The sequence below is a fragment of the Oncorhynchus gorbuscha genome, linkage group LG18, assembly GCF_021184085.1.
Source record: "Oncorhynchus gorbuscha isolate QuinsamMale2020 ecotype Even-year linkage group LG18, OgorEven_v1.0, whole genome shotgun sequence".
In the NCBI taxonomy this organism is placed as follows: Eukaryota; Metazoa; Chordata; class Actinopteri; order Salmoniformes; family Salmonidae; genus Oncorhynchus; species Oncorhynchus gorbuscha.
Window position 1 is genome coordinate 61,385,648 of NC_060190.1, and position 18,052 is coordinate 61,403,699.

The 18,052-nt window shown below is 45.4% G+C and overlaps 1 protein-coding gene across 6 annotated transcripts in view; it reads right to left on the reverse strand.

Moving 5' to 3' along the window:
• LOC124002680 (semaphorin-3F-like) overlaps window positions 1-18,052 on the reverse strand; it is an 86,571-nt gene that overhangs the window by 19,595 nt on the left and 48,924 nt on the right. For 2 of the 6 annotated variants that reach the window (XM_046310304.1, XM_046310303.1), the window contains exons 3-8: window positions 8,996-9,156; window positions 6,580-6,642; window positions 6,199-6,318; window positions 4,551-4,640; window positions 2,308-2,401; window positions 8-124 (exon numbers count right to left, since the gene is read on the reverse strand). In XM_046310304.1, the coding sequence (XP_046166260.1) occupies window positions 8-124; window positions 2,308-2,401; window positions 4,551-4,640; window positions 6,199-6,318; window positions 6,580-6,642; window positions 8,996-9,156 (645 nt within the window). Of the gene's footprint in view, window positions 1-7; window positions 125-2,307; window positions 2,402-4,550; window positions 4,641-6,198; window positions 6,319-6,413; window positions 6,643-8,995; window positions 9,157-18,052 lie in introns of those variants that run through there. The other 4 variants (XM_046310306.1, XM_046310305.1, XM_046310307.1 and 1 more) reach the window with 3 other exon arrangements.

The following is an 18,052-nucleotide window of genomic DNA, read 5'->3' on the forward strand; positions in this document are numbered from 1 at the left end:
TATTTACCGTTTAACCATCTGGAGTTATACTGGTCTGTACGCATCGCGGTCTGTTTCCCAGTACGGAAGATGGCAGAGTCTGTTCCCATGAAGTCAATGTAGACCCCAGCATAGAGTTCACCATCTGAGAGAGAGGGGAGAGGGAAGGACAGAGAGAAAGAGATTCATCCGCTGAGCCAAATATTTTGACTCTTTGATATAAAGCCAGGCACACCCTTGGCATAACGGACTGAGTCTCTCCTTACACAGAAACCCCCACTACCCAAATTAAACCTTCAGTCCCTGGCAAGACCCCCTGGCGGACCCTAGCGCCCAATACTTTAAAATCAAAATCAAACTTTATTTGTCACATGTGCCAAATACAACAGGTGTAGACCTTACTGTGAAATGCTTACTTACAAGCCCTTAACCAACAGTACAGTTCAAGAAGAGTTAAGAAAATATTTACCAGATAATAAATAAAAAAGTAACACAATAAAATAAAAGTAACGAGGCTATATACAAGGGGGTACCGATACCAAATCAATGTGCAGGGGTACAGGTTAGTCGAGGCCATTTGTACATGGGGGTAGGGGTGAAGTGACTATGCATAGATAATAAACAGCAAGTAGCAAGTAGCAGCAGTGTAAAAACAAATGGGGGGGGGTAAATGTAAATAGTCAGGGGGGCTATTTGATTAATTGTTCTGTAGTCTTATGACTTGGGGGTAGTTAAGGAGCCTTTTGGTCCTAGACGTGGCGCTCCGGTACCGCTTGCTGTGTAGGAGCAGAGTGAACAGTCGACGACTTGGGTGACTGAAGTCTTTGAACAATTTTTAGGGCTTTCCCTTACCCATGTCCAGCAAAATATCTTTAGACTGTCATCACCAGGGTGTCAATGTCAAAGACATCTTTAGCACACAGTGTGGACAAAGACAGATGAACAGCATACATCATAATACACACATAATAAAGATCACACTGTTTGGCCAAACGGACTAGCCACTACCCAGGCTTTTTAAAGTTATGTGAATAAGGCACACACAGGGTAGAAGGACCAGAGTCTTGTTAATCAGTGGGGAGACTGAATTTTGGTCCTCCAGTTGCTGTTTGGGCCTCATATGAGAGCAGGTGTCCCAGCAAACATTTAGTAGCTACAGGGAGTTCTCAGGGGTGGGGTTAATGGGACAACAGGGGCTCAGGGCAAAGGCAGCAACAACTATACTACTAGTCTGTAACAGAATGAATTCAATTCTTCAGATCTTTAATAAGTAAAGTCAACACAGGCCCTGATTTACAGTATAGAGCGTGTATGATATCTAGGGGTAGGGGTGAGGGGGTAGACCTACATGTGTGACCTTTTAGGGGTCAAAGTAGTATTCAGTTCTTATTCCCTGCCATTAGTCACCCATAGCTGATGTTAACTGGTAGAGACTGGGGTTCATTCGTCCTGGTTCGCTGGTTCCCTGCTTCTCTGGTTCCGCCCTGGTCAGCTGGCAGTGTGCTAACGTGGGAAGGCCGTGCTGATGATTTACACAGACTTTCCCACCCCAGTCAGGATCAACTTACACTGACTGTCCCACCCCACAGTCAGGATCAACTTACACTGACTGTCCCACCCCACAGTCAGGATCAACTTACACTGACTGTCCCACCCCACAGTCAGGATCAATTTACACGGGTGGTAACTGTGAGGTCTGGCCCAGGCAGAATGACCAGTGAGTGGAGGACACTCAACTACCTCATGGTTCCTTTTAGAAGATCCACCAACACCAACACCATACCTTACAACATGAAGTTACCACAAACCAAACATGTTGCAATGTGTCATGTGATTGATCTGCATGTATTGGCTAGAAAAGCATATGATTGGATTTCTCATGATAAATGACCACAACAAATCATATGAATATGTTCTTGGTATTTTTCCAATGAAAGTCACAAAGCTACCATGGAAAGGATTGGCCTATTAAAACTGTGAACCCACTGGTCTGTGCCCACAGCTCCTTAAATCCGATTCTTAACAAGGCATGATGCCTTCTGATTTTATCATCAGAGATGAGATCAGCATTGCTCTGCTATCCTTTTCATGGAAAATAGGCACAGAATGAAAAATGATACTTTGTCTGCCTGGACAGATGTTAGGCAATACAAACATTTAAAAAAGTTGCCCCCCAAAAAATTGGGATAAAGGAGGTGGCCATTTGTAGCAGTGGGAGATAAAAGTAGGCGTACACAGGGGACAAACTGGGTGAACTGGAATGGACTGGGACATTCCTGGGACATCTCCAGCCATGTGGCCAAGTGTGGCTTGGATGATGATACTCACTGATCAAAGCTGAGACACTGTTGAGCTTTGGGTCGTAGGAGCACTTTCCCTTCCCAGATTCCACTTTTCCCGGCTCCAAATGCCATATGTATTCCTGAAATGGAAAAATCATAAGAAAGAAGCAATAAATTCATAGTGGTCTTCATCATGTCAGTGTGATTCCCTGGTGGAGGGAAAATTGAGGCAGTTCAATATTCTTCCAGTAGGTCCTCTGGGGCCTATAAGGCATTGTGGTTTGTAAAGGATGAAACATAGACTAATGAGAGTGCCTGTATATAGAAAAAAACCAGGATCTCAATCCAACTCTTTTAATTCCTCTCTAGTGCACTAGAATGACTGAGGGCATAATGTGTCAGGGGGCTGTTCTCTGCACAACAATCTCTCATTGGCCAAATGTCTCTCATCCTCTCTTGGTTAAATCTGTATATGTAGCCCTACTGCTGCTGAGACCTGTACTTCTGCTCAGCAAAAACATGCCTGGGATGGAGGCTGGATGACTGATGCTCATGACTCCTGGTGTCTCTATACACAGCACTGAAAGGTGATTGGCAGGTATTTGGAGTCGCGGATAGAAACAGCCAATGGCGTGCGATGACATGCCCTGTAGCCTTTTCCACAAACCAGAACAAGTAAATTCCCCCAATCCCTCACTCTCCAATCGAGGACTGAGGGGAGCAGAGACGAAGACACCTTTGTCCTTGTCCGTCAACACAGGAGAAAGTGCAGCGCTTGCCCATGTCATCCTCCACTGGCTCCTGAGTACACCCTTATGATATTCCCTCTCACCTTTCATTCAAATCAACCACACATGTAAATCTGAAGGTGTTGGCAGCTCCCTGCAAGAGATGCCAGATGTTAATGAAAATGCGGTCACATGTGCCAAGGGATATTCTCTGAACATGTTTTTAAACCCTTTATGAAAGATGTTACCCGACAGAGGACTAAGTGTTGCATGCAACACATTCAAACATAATGGCCCTGTCCTTCAAAGGGTTAAGACTTCCTTCCTGTACTGTGAATGGTGTTGCTCAGCTATGTGGATCTATTATTTCCTTTCTGCTTTAGCAGTTTGTGTTTGTCCTGAACCAACAGGGCTGCAGTGAGAGTGGGTCAGACGTTAACCGTGTGAGACCTGTGGGAGAGGTTGGCCCACATTCCTACAGAGGGAGAGGGCGGTGGGGTGGGGGTGGGGGGTGAAGGACTGGAGGGTGGGGTGTTCTGTGTCCTATAACACAAGTGACAGGACAATGTAAGGAGGAGAAGAAAGAGATGAATTTATCAACCACAAATGGGCTTATTAGTTAGAAACACTGTCATACATCAGTCATTGATGGTGTCAGTGTTATACTGTATTTATCCTCAATGAAAGGTCTATATTTGATTGTGTAGTGTATTAACATGTTGTGTGACCTTGTGTAGAAAATCACAAAGTGCTGGACATTCATCTCTCTCATGCATAAGAAGCAGGTGACACAAATAGTGGAGAATCAGTTCAACAGCACACCTAAATAGTGTGAGAGAGAGAGAGAGAGTGAGTGAGTGAGTGAGTGAGTGAGTGAGTGAGTGAGTGAGTGAGTGAGTGAGTGAGTGAGTGAGTGAGTGAGTGAGTGAGTGAGAGAGAGAGAGAGAGAGAGAGAGAGAGAGAGAGAGAGAGAGAGAGAGAGAGAGAGAGAGAGAGAGAGTGTGAGTGAGTGAGTGAGTGAGTGAGTGAGTGAGTGAGTGAGTGAGTGAGTGAGTGAGTGAGTGAGTGAGTGAGTGAGTGAGTATGAGAAAGAGTGAGTTATCAAAAGATGAGGCTTACACAAAAATTGACAAATGAGAGCAACGCACAACAGAAATATGACGGAGGAAACAAAAACAGACAAACATTTGAACAACCAATTTATTTTCTCCAAATGGAGAGGGTCTAGAGAAGACATGCTTAGCAGTGAGGAGATCAGCGGTCAACTACACCAGAGACCCAACGCAGTGGGACAATTCAACTGATGATGACAGAAGTGTTTCAAGAGACAGAATGAGCACAGACAGAACAGAGGGGTCAGGAGACATGCACAGCCCTCCCCCTACAGAGAGAGAGAGGGAGAGAGGGAGAGAGAGAGAGAGGGGGAGACAGAGTGCGCATGGCATGCAAGCTGAGGCCCAGAGTGGGTCGCCAGTGCACTCCCCAGCCCATAGGGGCAAGGCTCAGGGGCAGACAGGCAGAATCGTCCAGGCTAGTGACGGGCGCCTGACCCACGCCCCACCTTCAGTCCTAGTGTCTCGAACACAGCGCTGGGTTCGGCTGCGCGGTTAGCCCTCGCTCCAGTCTGGGGCATCTGCAGGTGCATGGCGGCCTAAAACAGGAGACAGCGACACATTCTGGATGTTACGCACCTGCAGTAGGCGGGACCTGACGTGTGCTCAGTAACTCTGTAAACTGGTCTTGGACTGATGTGACTGCATGACTGTTTGAATAATGTCATTCGGACAGCTTGTGAGGAAAATGTATGGATTTCTCATTCTCTACATTCTCTGTGAGATGAATGTTTGCGTAGCTTAACTTCACCAGATGGCACGAACATCAGCAATATCCGTTCTATACCCTGTCGATGAGTCAATACAGTCTCTCACAGCATGATATATCCACTCAACTCTGGCCTGAGCCGCTGCCAAGAACCAATATTTGGCTTTTCCAGACAATACTAGCTATCATAGCCCCATGTAGGCTACTATCCTTTAGGTTTGTAAAAAGGAAATCACGCCTGAATAATTGCTTAACTGAAAATGAAAGAATTCTGAAATCTGGCAAGCTGTTATCAATTGATCTGCGTGTCTTCAGTTACAAAAGCAGGTTCCTGACGTATGAGAAGGAGTGTCCATGTGTGTGTATACATCCACATTAGAAAATGAGCCGATTTCTGGCATTGAGCAGCGTTTCGCCTACTCATGGTTTCCCGTCTGAAAAGCTGTGTGTGTGTGTATGGTTGTACCATTTTACATCTCTGTTCCCATACTTAACTCCAGAGAGAGAGAGAGAGAGCGAGGGCTCACGGGAAGAGACTGACCTGTCTGTTCGACGTGAAGGGAAAATAAAAGCCATCTCATTAATGTACTATAACTAGGACATTTCACTGGCAACCCATAATGGGAGCTGCCATGGCCAATTACCCAACTCCTCACATGGTGAGGACTAGAGGCTGAGGGAGCAGGCCAACAGAGGCACAGGGCTGCTAGAGCTATGAGTGGATGGATGGATGCCCTTTGTTAGTAAGGGTCATATGGATCCATATGAAATAGCAAAGGGGTGTGAAGAGTGTGTCCTCTGCATCAGGCAGAGTCCTCAGAGAGGAGGAAACAGGGAAATAGTATTTATCCACCACCCTTTATTTACTCCCTCTTAAATGTCCCAGGACCATCGTTAAGGAACAAGTGTTGAATTTAAAGCAGCAGGGCTGGGGGTATTGGAGAGGGGCAATAAAACAAGGAAGTACTCTGTGGTGGTGATGCCCGGCTCCAGGAAACTCAAGACTTCCAGTTAAGGAGTGAGACTAAACAGACAGCACCGTAACAGTAACGGTAACAGCAACAGTGCGCTGGGGACGACAGCTGTGTGCAGGCTGAGACTCCAATGGTTGTCCAGGCATGGGGGCAGGAGATGAAGCTGTGGATATCAGGAGGGGTAGAGGTTTGTGAAGGTTTGTGAAGGAATGAAAGTAGGATTGAGAGAGAGAAAGAGAGGTGTGGGGATGGAAAGAGAGAGCGAGAGAAGGATGGAAGGGAGGAAGGCTGGGTTAGAGGTGTAGGATGGAGACTAAATGTCAGAGCAGTAGTCTCCCTCCTTCACCTTTTGACTGTGTACTGTAGCGTAGGGAACACACACCTAGTGTATTCCAAAACTCATGGAGCTCTAACCTGTGCTTTGTGTCCGCGGTTGACGTAGGTACAGACGGGGTTGTAGGCTCCAGTCCCACAGACATACAGGTGGGTCCTGTTCCACGGCTCAATCAGACGGATGAAGTTCCCACACTCGCCCTGCATGGGGACAAACATAGACAAACAAGAATGGATTATCAACATGAATGATACCCAGATAGAGCAAGGTACAGAATGTCAATATTTCAATATACCAGTTTAACGGTCATCTATTTATCCAGACTTAACACTGGCCGAAGGGAGACAGTGAGGCTGGTTGGTCTCCTATGACTTCATGTTACCGATGGCACAAATCACCTGACCTGAAACATAAATGCTGAATTAGTTGTGTGGAAATGGAGAGTCAACAGAAATACTTACATTGGTGTCCTTTCCACTTAGAAGACACTCAGTCTTCCTCTGCTGGGAGACAGGCCAGTGGAGCTGAAGGCAGGGGGGAAAACAGAGGTCATTTTATAGCAATAACCCAACCCATCGCACAACCCGTTCAACATCACTGGACTTTATAGCTGTGGGGCAAAACCTGCCACAGAGATATCCACCCACGGTAATATTAGCCGACTAGGAATGGTCATATCTAGATATGTTTTTGTAGTTTTACAACCCTCATCTCCAGAAAATGGTGCAGTCAAATACAAACTGGAGGTGAGCTAATCAAAACATGCAGCGCAGGGCAGCGGAACGGAACATATGACCCTCGGGGCCGTTTCTGAGAGCTGAGGTAAATGGTTAGCCTCACCCGGGTTTATAGAGCCCTGGAGAGGAGAGGGGAGGGAAGGGGGAGATTTATTTATTTCACCTTTATTTAACAAGGTTGGCAAGTTGAGAACAAGTTCTCATTTACAATTGCGACCTGGCCAAGATAAAGCAAAGCAGTTCGACACATACAACGACACAGAGTTACACATGGAGTAAAACAAACATACACTCAATAATACAGTAGAAACAAGTCTATTTACGATGTGAGCAAATGAGGTGAGATAAGGGAGGTAAAGGCAAAAAAAGACCATGGTGGCAAAGTAAATACAATATAGCAAGTAAAACACTGGAATGGTAGATTTGCAGTGGAAGAATGTGCAAAGTAGAAATAAAAGTAATGGGGTGCAAAGGAGAAAAATAAATAAATAAAATAAATACAGTTGGGGAAAGAGGTAGTTGGGCTAAATTATAGGTGGGCTATGTAGAGGTGCAGTAATCTGTAAGCTGCTCTGACAGCTGGTGCTTAAAGCTAGTGAGGGAGATAAGTGTTTCAGAGATTCAGAGATTTTTTGTAGTTAGTTTGAGTCATTGGCAGCAGAGAACTGGAAGGAGAAGCGGCCAAATAAATAATTGGTTTTGGGGGTGACCAGAGAGATATACCTGCTGGAGCGCGTGCTACAGGTGGGTGATGCTATGGTGACCAGCGAGCTGAGATAAGGGGGACTTTGCCTAGTAGATGACATGGAGCCAGTGGGTTTGGCGACGAGTATGAAGCGAGGGCCAGCCAATGAGAGCGGTGGGTAGTATATGGGGCTTTGGTGACAAAACGGATGGCACTGTGATAGACTGCATCCAATTTGTTGAGTAGGGTATTGGAGGCTATTTTGTAAATGACATTGCCGAAGTCGAGGATTGGTAGGATGGTCAGTTTTACAAGGGTATGTTTGGCAGCATGAGTGAAGGATGCTTTGTTGCGAAATAGGAAACCAATTCTAGATTTAACTTTGGATTGGAGATGTTTGATGTGGGTCTGGAAGGAGAGTTTACAGTCTAACCAGACACCTAGGTATTTGTAGTTGTCCACGTATTCTAATTCAGAGCCATCCAGAGTAGAGATGTTGGACAGGCAGATAGTTTTAGGTGCAGGCAGCAATCTGTTGAAGAGCATGCATTTAGTTTTACTTTTATTTAAGAGAAATTGGAGGCCACGGAAGGAGAGTTGTATGGCATTGAAGCTTGCCTGGAGGGTTGTTAACACAGTGTCCAAAGAAGGGCGAGAAGTATACAGAATGGTGTCGTCTGGGTAGAGGTGGATCAGAGACTCACCAGCAGCAAGAGCGACATCATTGATGTATACAGAGAAGAGAGTCGGTCCAAGAATTGAACCATGTGGCACCCCCATAGAGACTGCCAGAGGTCCGGACAGCAGACCCTCCGATTTGACACACTGAACTCTATCAGAGAAGTAGTTGGTGAACCAGGCGAGGAAATCATTTGAGAAACAAAGGCTGTCGAGTCTGCCGATGAGGATGTGGTGATTGACAGAGTCGAAAGCCTTGGCCAGATCAATGAATACGGCTGCACAGTAATGTTTCTTATCGATGATGGTTAAGGTATCGTTTAGGACCTTGAGCATGGCTGAAGTGCACCCATGACCAGCTCTGAAATCAGATTGCATAGCAGAGAAGGTATGGTGAGATTCGAAATGGTCGGTAATCTGTTGACTTGGCTTTCGAAGACCTTAGAAAGGCAGGGTAGGATAGATATAAGTCTGTAGCAGTTTGGGTCAAGAGTGTCCCCCCCTTTGAAGAGGGGGATGACCGCAGCTGCTTTCCAATCTTTGGGAATCTCAGACAACACGAAAGAGAGGTTGAACAGGCTAGTAATAGGGGTGGCAACAATTTCGGCAGATAGTTTTAGAAAGAAAGGGTCCAGATTGTCTAGCCTGGCTGATTTGTAAGGGTCCAGATTTTGCAGCTCTTTCAGAACATCAGCTGACTGAATTTGGGAGAAGGCTGGGGTGACAGGAGGCAAGGGAAGGTGAAGAGGTGAAGCGTTAGTGACTGTAAGGTCTTACAATGAGCGGCTCCTTGTTGATGTCATGCAGGTCCATAGACAGGATGTGGTCCTTGCTGCCCACGTACATGCGGTCGTGGTCCTCGTCCATACGCAGGATCCGATAGTCAGACGTGTTCAGCAGGTAGGCAAAGTGCTGGGCAGTGCCAGTGGACCTCAGCTCTGCAGAGAGAGGGGGGAACAAGAGAGCAATGTATCCTTTTGGGACAGAAAATTGCTGTACACAAACACAGTAACACACACGCTCAACTGACACATTTCAGAAACCACCCCTGTTAGGCATACCGATGTGTGGATCATATGATGCTTTCAACTAACCCTGTTGAAACCAAACACAGCAGATCAGTGACAAGTGCTAGAGAGGGTCTCATTGTGTTGTGGACATCTTAACACTGTCTAAGAGATGCTCCTTCTAAGAAAAGTATAATTATCATTGTCTTTCTTACACATCTCTGTCAAATACTGCCATGGACATCCGCCAACGATGCTTTTCTCTGGTCATCTGAAGGTCTGAGCTCTGACGAAATGAAGAATGCATTTAACAGAAATTCCAGAGGAAACAGAAACAGGACGCTTCCTACAGAACCTTTCATGTGAGACTGGAGTGTTTGTTTGATTTGTTCTCCACGGTTCAACAGCCATGTACAGACAGGGCAGTGCTGTTTGAGAGGCCCGCTGTCTCTCCACTGCTTGGGTCCTCCACCAAACACAAACACTCTGTGGGACCCTACAGGGTAGAGCTTATCAGGATGGTACTCATATACTGCTGCTTGACAAACATTGAGGTTTCACTAAATAAGCTGGAAGATCCTGTTCAATTTTTACCTTTATTCTACTTAAACATTTCAGGAGACCACCAACAAACAACAGCTCTACGATACCACATGTTCATGTACTGTATGTTACTTTTAGTGGTTCAATTGTGGAGATAAAAAACAGTACAGGAAGCATGTAGGTCTAATTAAAGTCTAAGGTGTGCCTGCACATAATCACAGGAAGATGTTTGGCCATGTCCCCACTCTCTGAGGGTGTCATAGGGAGAGTGGGATATGCAAAAAACACATTTTAAATTTGCACATTCACATTAATACACCCGTATACCTGTGTGAAATAGGACAAATATGAGCAGCCACCTAAAAATGATAATAATTATTATTATTAATATTGTTACGTCAACTTATGTCAACAAACAAAATGGTGCTGGTGTATCACAGCTTCAAAGTGAAAACAACACAGCATAGTAAAAATAAATCAAATGTATCTGCTATTTCAAAAGTGTAAAAAGCAGTTTATTAATATACATGTTTATGCAGGACCTGTTTCAAAACCAGTAACTCTACTCTGGTATGCCTGTCTAAAGCCAAAGCAGGCAAGTGCTGGTTTACGTTCAAGTCCCTCTGTTGAACATAGTGAAAACTACATTCCTATGTCACTGTCTGACTGTCTCTCAGGAAGTTGTCTGAATACCAAGACAAGGCGGGAGTCATGCCCATGTCCCCCATCAAACCACAGGACCTTAAAATAAACTCTATCCACAGACATTCCTCAACATACTCACCACTGAATCTGATATTACCAGTCTTTCATACAGGATCTAAATATAACTCTGGGTTACGTCAATAATCAATGATTAATAACATTAGATTTGCTATATTTATACAGTTTAATTTAATACGTGTGTCAGGCAAGCGTCTGTTTATAGGTCATATGTGTGATTGACAGCTGTCGGGGACCTAAGGTGCCTTTGGAAAATATTCAGACCCTTTGACTTTTTCCACATTACAGCCTTATTCTAAGATGGATTAACTATTCTTTTTTTCTCAGCAATCTACACCTAATACCCCATAATGACAAAGAGAAAAAATAGTTTTAAAAAACCTCAGAAATACCTCATTTCTATAAGTATTCAGACCCTTTGCTATGATACTCAAAATTGAGATGTTTCTACAACTTGATTGGAGTCCACCTGTGGTAAATTCAATTGATTTGACATGATTTGGAAAGGCACACACCTGTCTATATAAAGGTCTCACAGTTGACAGTGAAGGTCAGAGCAAAAACCAAGCCATGAGGTCGAGGGAATTGTCAGTAGAGCTCCGAGACAGGATTGTGACGATGCACAGATCTGGGGAAGGGTACCAAAAAATGTCTGCAGCATTGAAGGTCCCCATGAACACAGTGGCCTCCATCACTCTTAAATGGAAGACGTTTGGAACCCTCAAGACTCTTCCTAGAGTTGGCCGCCCGGACAAACTGAGCAATCTGTCACTCTGACAGAGCTCCAGAGTTCCTCTGTGGAGATGGGAGAACCTGCCAGAAGGACAACCATTTTGGCAGCATTCCACCAATCAGGCCTTTATGGAACTGGGTGTTACATAACTTTGTTAAATAAATAAATAAAATAAGTATCCATATTTTTTGTCATTTGTGAACTCAGGTTCCCTTTATCCAGTATTAGGTTTTGGTTGAAGATCTGATATTATTCAGGACCAAAAATATGCAAATAATTTTGAAAAGTCAGAAAGGGGGCAAATACTTTTTCACGGCACTTTATATCACTGGTGATGTGCGACTGAACAGGACGTTTAACACAGACACATTCCAGGGTAGTTCAAGCCCTTTCTGATCCAGCCTGTCGGCAACAACTCAACGTATGTTGGTTTTCAGAGGCTAGCTGGATGTGACCATCTGTTAGGTGAGGAGGGACTCAGAGAGCTACAGAGCAACAATATACCCTATAGAACACTCCATTTCCAGCTCCAAAATATATGTAATCCAAAAACATAGTCACCTGATAATGTACGAATAATGGAGTGATAATGTACACCAAAGGGTGGCAACAAACACCACACCAAACATATGACCCATTTAAAACATCTATAGCTAGTCGCCATGTGTTTTTTTTCTTCACCAAAGCAATAACATAACACATTAAATATCTATAACACTTTACTATACTGTTATGCATATTTAGATAATAACACTGCTCCTTTGTCAGTGAAAAATAGTTCTCTAAACAAATACAGAACATTTGCCAGCCTGTGTAGAAAATCCTATTCCATCAGTTCTCATCTGTTCTGGTTAAATAATGGATCAGAGAGCTTTCTCTTTAGTCTCCCCTCTTTAGTCTCCTTCTGTCGCACTGAATTGAAGCGTTACTAAGAGGAGGAATCTACTGTTTCTATACACGTATTAGAGGCCTTTCTCCTGGGGGTTTGGCATTGAGCTCATTGTAAACCCAACGTGCCATGGAACTTCCTGGTGTCTCGTCGAGGGTAAAACAAGAGAAAACAAAGAGGAAATCTGGAAGGAAAAGCACACCAGCCACTGTACATTATCCCCCTCTCCCCTCCCCGTCCATCCTCTCCTCTCATCCTCTCCTCTCCCGTCCCATCCTCTCCTCCCTTCAACCCCCTCTACTCTTTCCTCTCCTTCTCCCCTCTCCTCTCCCCCTTCCTCTCCCATCCCATCCTGTCTCCCCTTCTCCCATCCCACCCGCTCCTCTCCTCTCCTTTCCTCTCCCCCTTCCTCTCCCCCTTCCTCTCCCATCCCATCCTGTCTCCCCTTCTCCCCTCTCCTCTCTCATCCCCTCCGCTCCTCTCCCATCCCCTCCGCTCCTCTCTCCTCCTCTCCCCTCCCCTCCCATCCCCTCCGCTCCTCTCCCCTCTCATCCCCTCCGCTCCACTCTCCTCTTCTCCCCTACACTCCTCTCTCCTCCTCTCCCCTCCCATCCCCTACACTCCTCTCTCCTCTCCAATCCCCTCTGCTCCTCTCTCCTCCTCTCCCCTCCCCTGCTCGGCCCTCTGCTCAGACAGACAGAGGCACCGGGGAGTGTGCTCATATTAAATGTTGATCAGTGCTCATAATGGCGGCAGGCTCCGCCACACCGCCTCAGAGGTCAAGCCACCTGTGGAAACAAACCCAGAAGGCCTGTAAAAGGAATGGGCAAACACCGAGCTACCATCAGCAAGCTAAGGCACACTAAGACAGAGGGGAAAATGTGCTGCGTGCATGATCAAGATGGATGGAGGTTTTTGACTGGGCTACTTCATTAGATGTCATACCATTTGGCAAGAAGAAGGAGAATGAGTTTTGGTCAGGCTTGTAGTGAACAGGGTGCTTCATGCCACAGTTTCTTAAAGATCTGCTTCTATCTATAGCCAATGTCAGGCGTATTACAAGACATGCTTGTGCAGGTTCTCTCTATAATACAGGACAGGTGCATGATCTCTGACAGCAGAGTGAGTGAAGCAGCTGGAACTAGGCCTCTGTGCAGACCAAGCCGGGGAGCTTTACTACATAATGGGCCTCCCAGGATGAACTCTGAGTGCTGTTTGCCAGCTGCATTAGGGCATGACAGCATTCTCACCACATAGACTTAGCCTGGAGATTTGGAGACCTGGTTCAGTCTATTAGAGCAAGATCAACTCTTAAAGGAGTCCATTACTAGGTGTAGCTGACTCTGGGGGGTCTGTAGGACACAGAGGGAGCAGAACAATCCCCCCGTGGAATGGCAATGCCTCTATTAGTGGGAAAAGTGAGACTGCCGATTGCCACTGAGAGAAGCTGATCCATGTAATCCTGATCACTCAAACACACACATGCACGCAACAAGTGCAAACAGACGTTATTGCAATGAGTAATGGTGTGCAGAGTGGTAGGTGAAACCTCTGTCGCTTGAGCTCAGAACTCTCAGTAAAGTCTTTGGTGGCGGTCCTGTCCATTCTCTCCAGTCTACTGAGCATGGACAGTCCTCTCCATACTCCGTCCGGATATCTCTAGCTAGTGCTGGCTTACAGGCCACTTCCTATTACTGAACATTCCATTCTATTAGCATAAAATGTTAGTGGATGTGGCTTGGAGTCATGTTAGAAGACGCCCAAACCCACTGTTTCTTAATGGCATATTCTCTGGCAGATGCCCCAAATCCCACCTTAACCACACTGCTTAACGTATGCCTAACCCTGACGTTAAATTAAGACCAAAAAGCTATTTTCTTTAGCCAATTTGGACTTTGTGGCTGTGGTATTTAGTGAGCCTCTGTGCAGACTGGCTAGGGGAGGAAGGCACAAATCAAAGGCAGATCTCAGAAGCCTGACAGTCAAACAGGGCCATCCATTCCACCTCCTGAGTGAATACTTGGCAACTGACGATGATCTCCCATGGCTGCAGGCACGCATGTTACAACATATCTCCCCTTCTTCAATGAATTGCCCATGGGTCCAGTTTACTTTGAAAATGTATGTTTAAGCATGATAATGTTGAGTTGAAGGGTGTATATTCTTGATATCCCCTGGGTATACTGCACATCTATATTCCAATGCAAGAATGATTAACGTAGGTTCATGCTGTATTATACATAATAATGCACAATCCACTGTAGTATGAAATTACTAAAGGAAGAAGGATTTTGTAGATTTGTATTGTAGACTGTATTAATGAATCATGTTTTGTGGCGGGCTCAGAAACATGAGCACTTCCTCTCATTAAGGAAAGATTACTGCATGATTTAAGCGTACCCGGCTCAATCCATATTAACTCTCCTGGCGAATCTACAAGTCGAATAAGGCGAATGACTGAATAATGGAAAACATTTGTATGTTTAAACATAACACAGGGGGGGAAAGAATACTCCAGGCACATGACTGTGCAGCTCACATCAGCTACATCAGCCTGATGTGGGTGTTCCACCCGGCTACATATTTCTCTGGTTTGAAACTGGGTACATTAAAAGTGTGGGCTCTGCCAAAGAAAGATGGAGCATAGCATGTTACTGCATGAATCCTGCCCGTGTCTCTGCGGGGCCTGGAAGAAGAGGAGGGTAGAGGGGTCATGGGTTGAGGGGCTGAATAGTTACATTAAATTTGTCTATTTGAGACTGTGGTGGAAATTGCAAAGAGGTTTGGCTCTAAACCACCTGAGCTAACTAGATTTTGTCTGTGGTTTCTCTTTTATAATTTTTTCATCATTAGAGTTATAGTGAAGACAAGAATACAAGCAGCGCCATCAGTTTATCCTGTTACATTGATTGGGGCATATTTATTGCAAAGCCAACAATGCGGTTTGGATAAACTGACACATGCCAATGCTTTATGGCTATGCAATAAAGTATAGAGACAAATATTCTGTGAGCTTGTTATGGGTGATCACAAAGAGCCTGTGGCCTACGATTACAGCCAGAGCCCCTCGGAGCGAGGCAAAGCTAGGTATGTGACTTCACACACACTGGAGTGGCAGGAGTGATAATAGCAGTGTTTAAGAGGGGCTGGGAGAAATGGCATGCTCACCCACATGAAAGGTGGTGCATGTCAGAAACCCGGGCATTATCATTTGAAAGCTGTCAACGTAGTGAAGAAAAATGTCAGAGTGGTCAGCATTACTTCCCTACGCCCACCCCGTTCCAGTGATGGGATCTCAAACCCTATAGATTTAGGACCTAAGGAAAAACCTATCACCAATAGGAGGACAGAATGATGTTGGCAGCTCCATCCCCTTTTTACGAGGTGCAGTAATGTTTCAACCAGGCAACGGTGCCACAGGTTTAAAATAGTTTGCCCGTCATCCAATACCAGTGCCAGAGGTTTAAAAGAGTTTGCCCGTCATCCAATACCAGTGCCACAGGTTTAAAAGAGTGTGCCCGTCATCCAATACCAGTGCCACAGGTTTAAAAGAGTTTGCCCGTCATCCAATACCAGTGCCACAGGTTTAAAAGAGTTTGCCCGTCATCCAATACCAGTGCCACAGGTTTAAAAGAGTTTGCCCGTCATCCAATACCAGTGCCACAGGTTTAAAAGCTTTGCCCGTCATCCAATACCAGTGCCACAGGTTTAAAAGCTTTGCCCGTCATCCAATACCAGTGCCACAGGTTTAAAAGAGTGTGCCCGTCATCCAATACCAGTGCCACAGGTTTAAAAGAGTGTGCCCGTCATCCAATACCAGTGCCACAGGTTTAAAAGAGTGTGCCCGTCATCCAATACCAGTGCCACAGGTTTAAAAGCTTTGCCCGTCATCCAATACCAGTGCCACAGGTTTAAAAGCTTTGCCCGTCATCCAATACCAGTGCCACAGGTTTAAAAGCTTTGCCCGTCATCCGTTTAAAAGCTTTGCCCGTCATCCAATACCAGTGCCACAGGTTTAAAAGCTTTGCCCGTCATCCAATACCAGTGCCACAGGTTTAAAAGCTTTGCCCGTCATCCAATACCAGTGCCACGGGTTTAAAAGCTTTGCCCGTCATCCAATACCAGTGCCACAGGTTTAAAAGCTTTGCCCGTCATCCAATACCAGTGCCACAGGTTTAAAAGCTTTGCCCGTCATCCAATACCAGTGCCACAGGTTTAAAAGCTTTGCCCGTCATCCAATACCTTCTGGAAGTCTAAATCAGACCCTCTCATTAACGCCTGTGTTACTCTTTTCTACCTGCCATATTTAGGAAGTGTCTTCTGCCTGTAGCCCCGTACACAGTAAGAAAGGCTAATTTGTTCTTAGGCAGACTCATATCATTGGTTGGTTAGACCTGCCAGCGATATGATGGACCTGGGGATGGGCTCGGAGCTCAGGCTCTACTATCTGGAGATCAGAGCTACAATCATTCATTGTCATTCTGTCCTCGTCTTGTTCTCCTCCATGGTACTACTGTAAACATGCTTCAACTAGTTTGCGGACACATATGAGAAAATGCTGCCTCCAGTGTTTTGGTTGATTTATCATCTAGTAATAGATGAATCTAATCACTATAGACACTAAAATAATGTGAGAGAAGCTTTTTATCTAATCAGAGTTTTTCCAGAAGAGCTAATCAGCTGTTAGTGGCCCAGCTTGTTTTTAACTTTAGAAATGCAGTGTGATATTTAGCGGTTGGGCTGAATGAATTTGCACGTTCGTCGTCTGAAAGAGACCAAGGCGCAGCGTGGTATGCGTACATTCTCTTTATTAAAAGAATGAACACCGAACAAACTAACAAAATAACAAACTAACCGTGACGCTATACAATATAGTGCTGACAGGCAACTACACATAGACAAGATCCCACACCAGAAAGTGGGGAAAGAGGCCTGCCTAGATATGATCCCCAATCAGAGACAACGATGAACAGCTGTCTCTGATTGGGAACCATAACAGGCCAACATAGATATACAAAAACCCCTAGACCTACACAAATCCTAGACATACGAAAACCCTAAACATACAAAATACTAGAGTACCCACCCTAGTCACACCCTGACCTAAGCAAATTATATAGAAAACAGAGATATCTAAGGTCAGGGCGTGACACTCGCAATTAGTGTCAGGACAAAGCAGCAACAGCACATGTGCACACTGCACAGTAAACACTCTGAAAGACACCACAAAGTTACTCTGAGAGGGCTCTCTGAGTACTGTATGCAACCTGGTCCTAGCAGGGTGTGTTGCTACCATAACCATAACGGTGGAGAATCCGGTATATTTCCACAGATATGGCCCATCTCCAGATACCTGCATGTCTTAGACAGGTTGTTATTTCTCGGCTCTGAAAATCTGACACAGCTTTCACAACGGTGACTTCCTGTAGTGGGAAGATAAAGGGCCAGATGGTGTGACTGTAACTGAGCAGTATGACAGGTGACATGAACTGGATGTGTCCCCACTGCCCCTTCACAGCAGTAGGGTCCTCGTTATATACAGTCCCCTGTATTAGAGCTATCTGCTCCACTGGCGTGGATCTCCAGCACACTGGTACAAGGTTATGTCTGACACCACCGCTGACATCCCTTCAGTCCCAGCTTGCACACAGGGGAGAGCCTCTTCTAATCAGCAGCCCGGAGCAACCAGCGTCCTACAGCTAGCGTCCTCTTTGATTTACCTTCAACAGCTCCTTTCAACACGATTTGTCTTCATGTCAAAAGATTAACAGGAGTTGTTTGGATTTGCGTTGGCTGCACGCATCAAGGCCCGAGGAGAGGTGACACAATGTTAAAAGAATGCCTGTGTGATTGCTGGAGGTTGGTCCTGTAGAGTATGAGTAGCTGTGCAGCTGCATTTAATGAAAATAAATGATGAGGGCATGGAGCATGGAAAAACA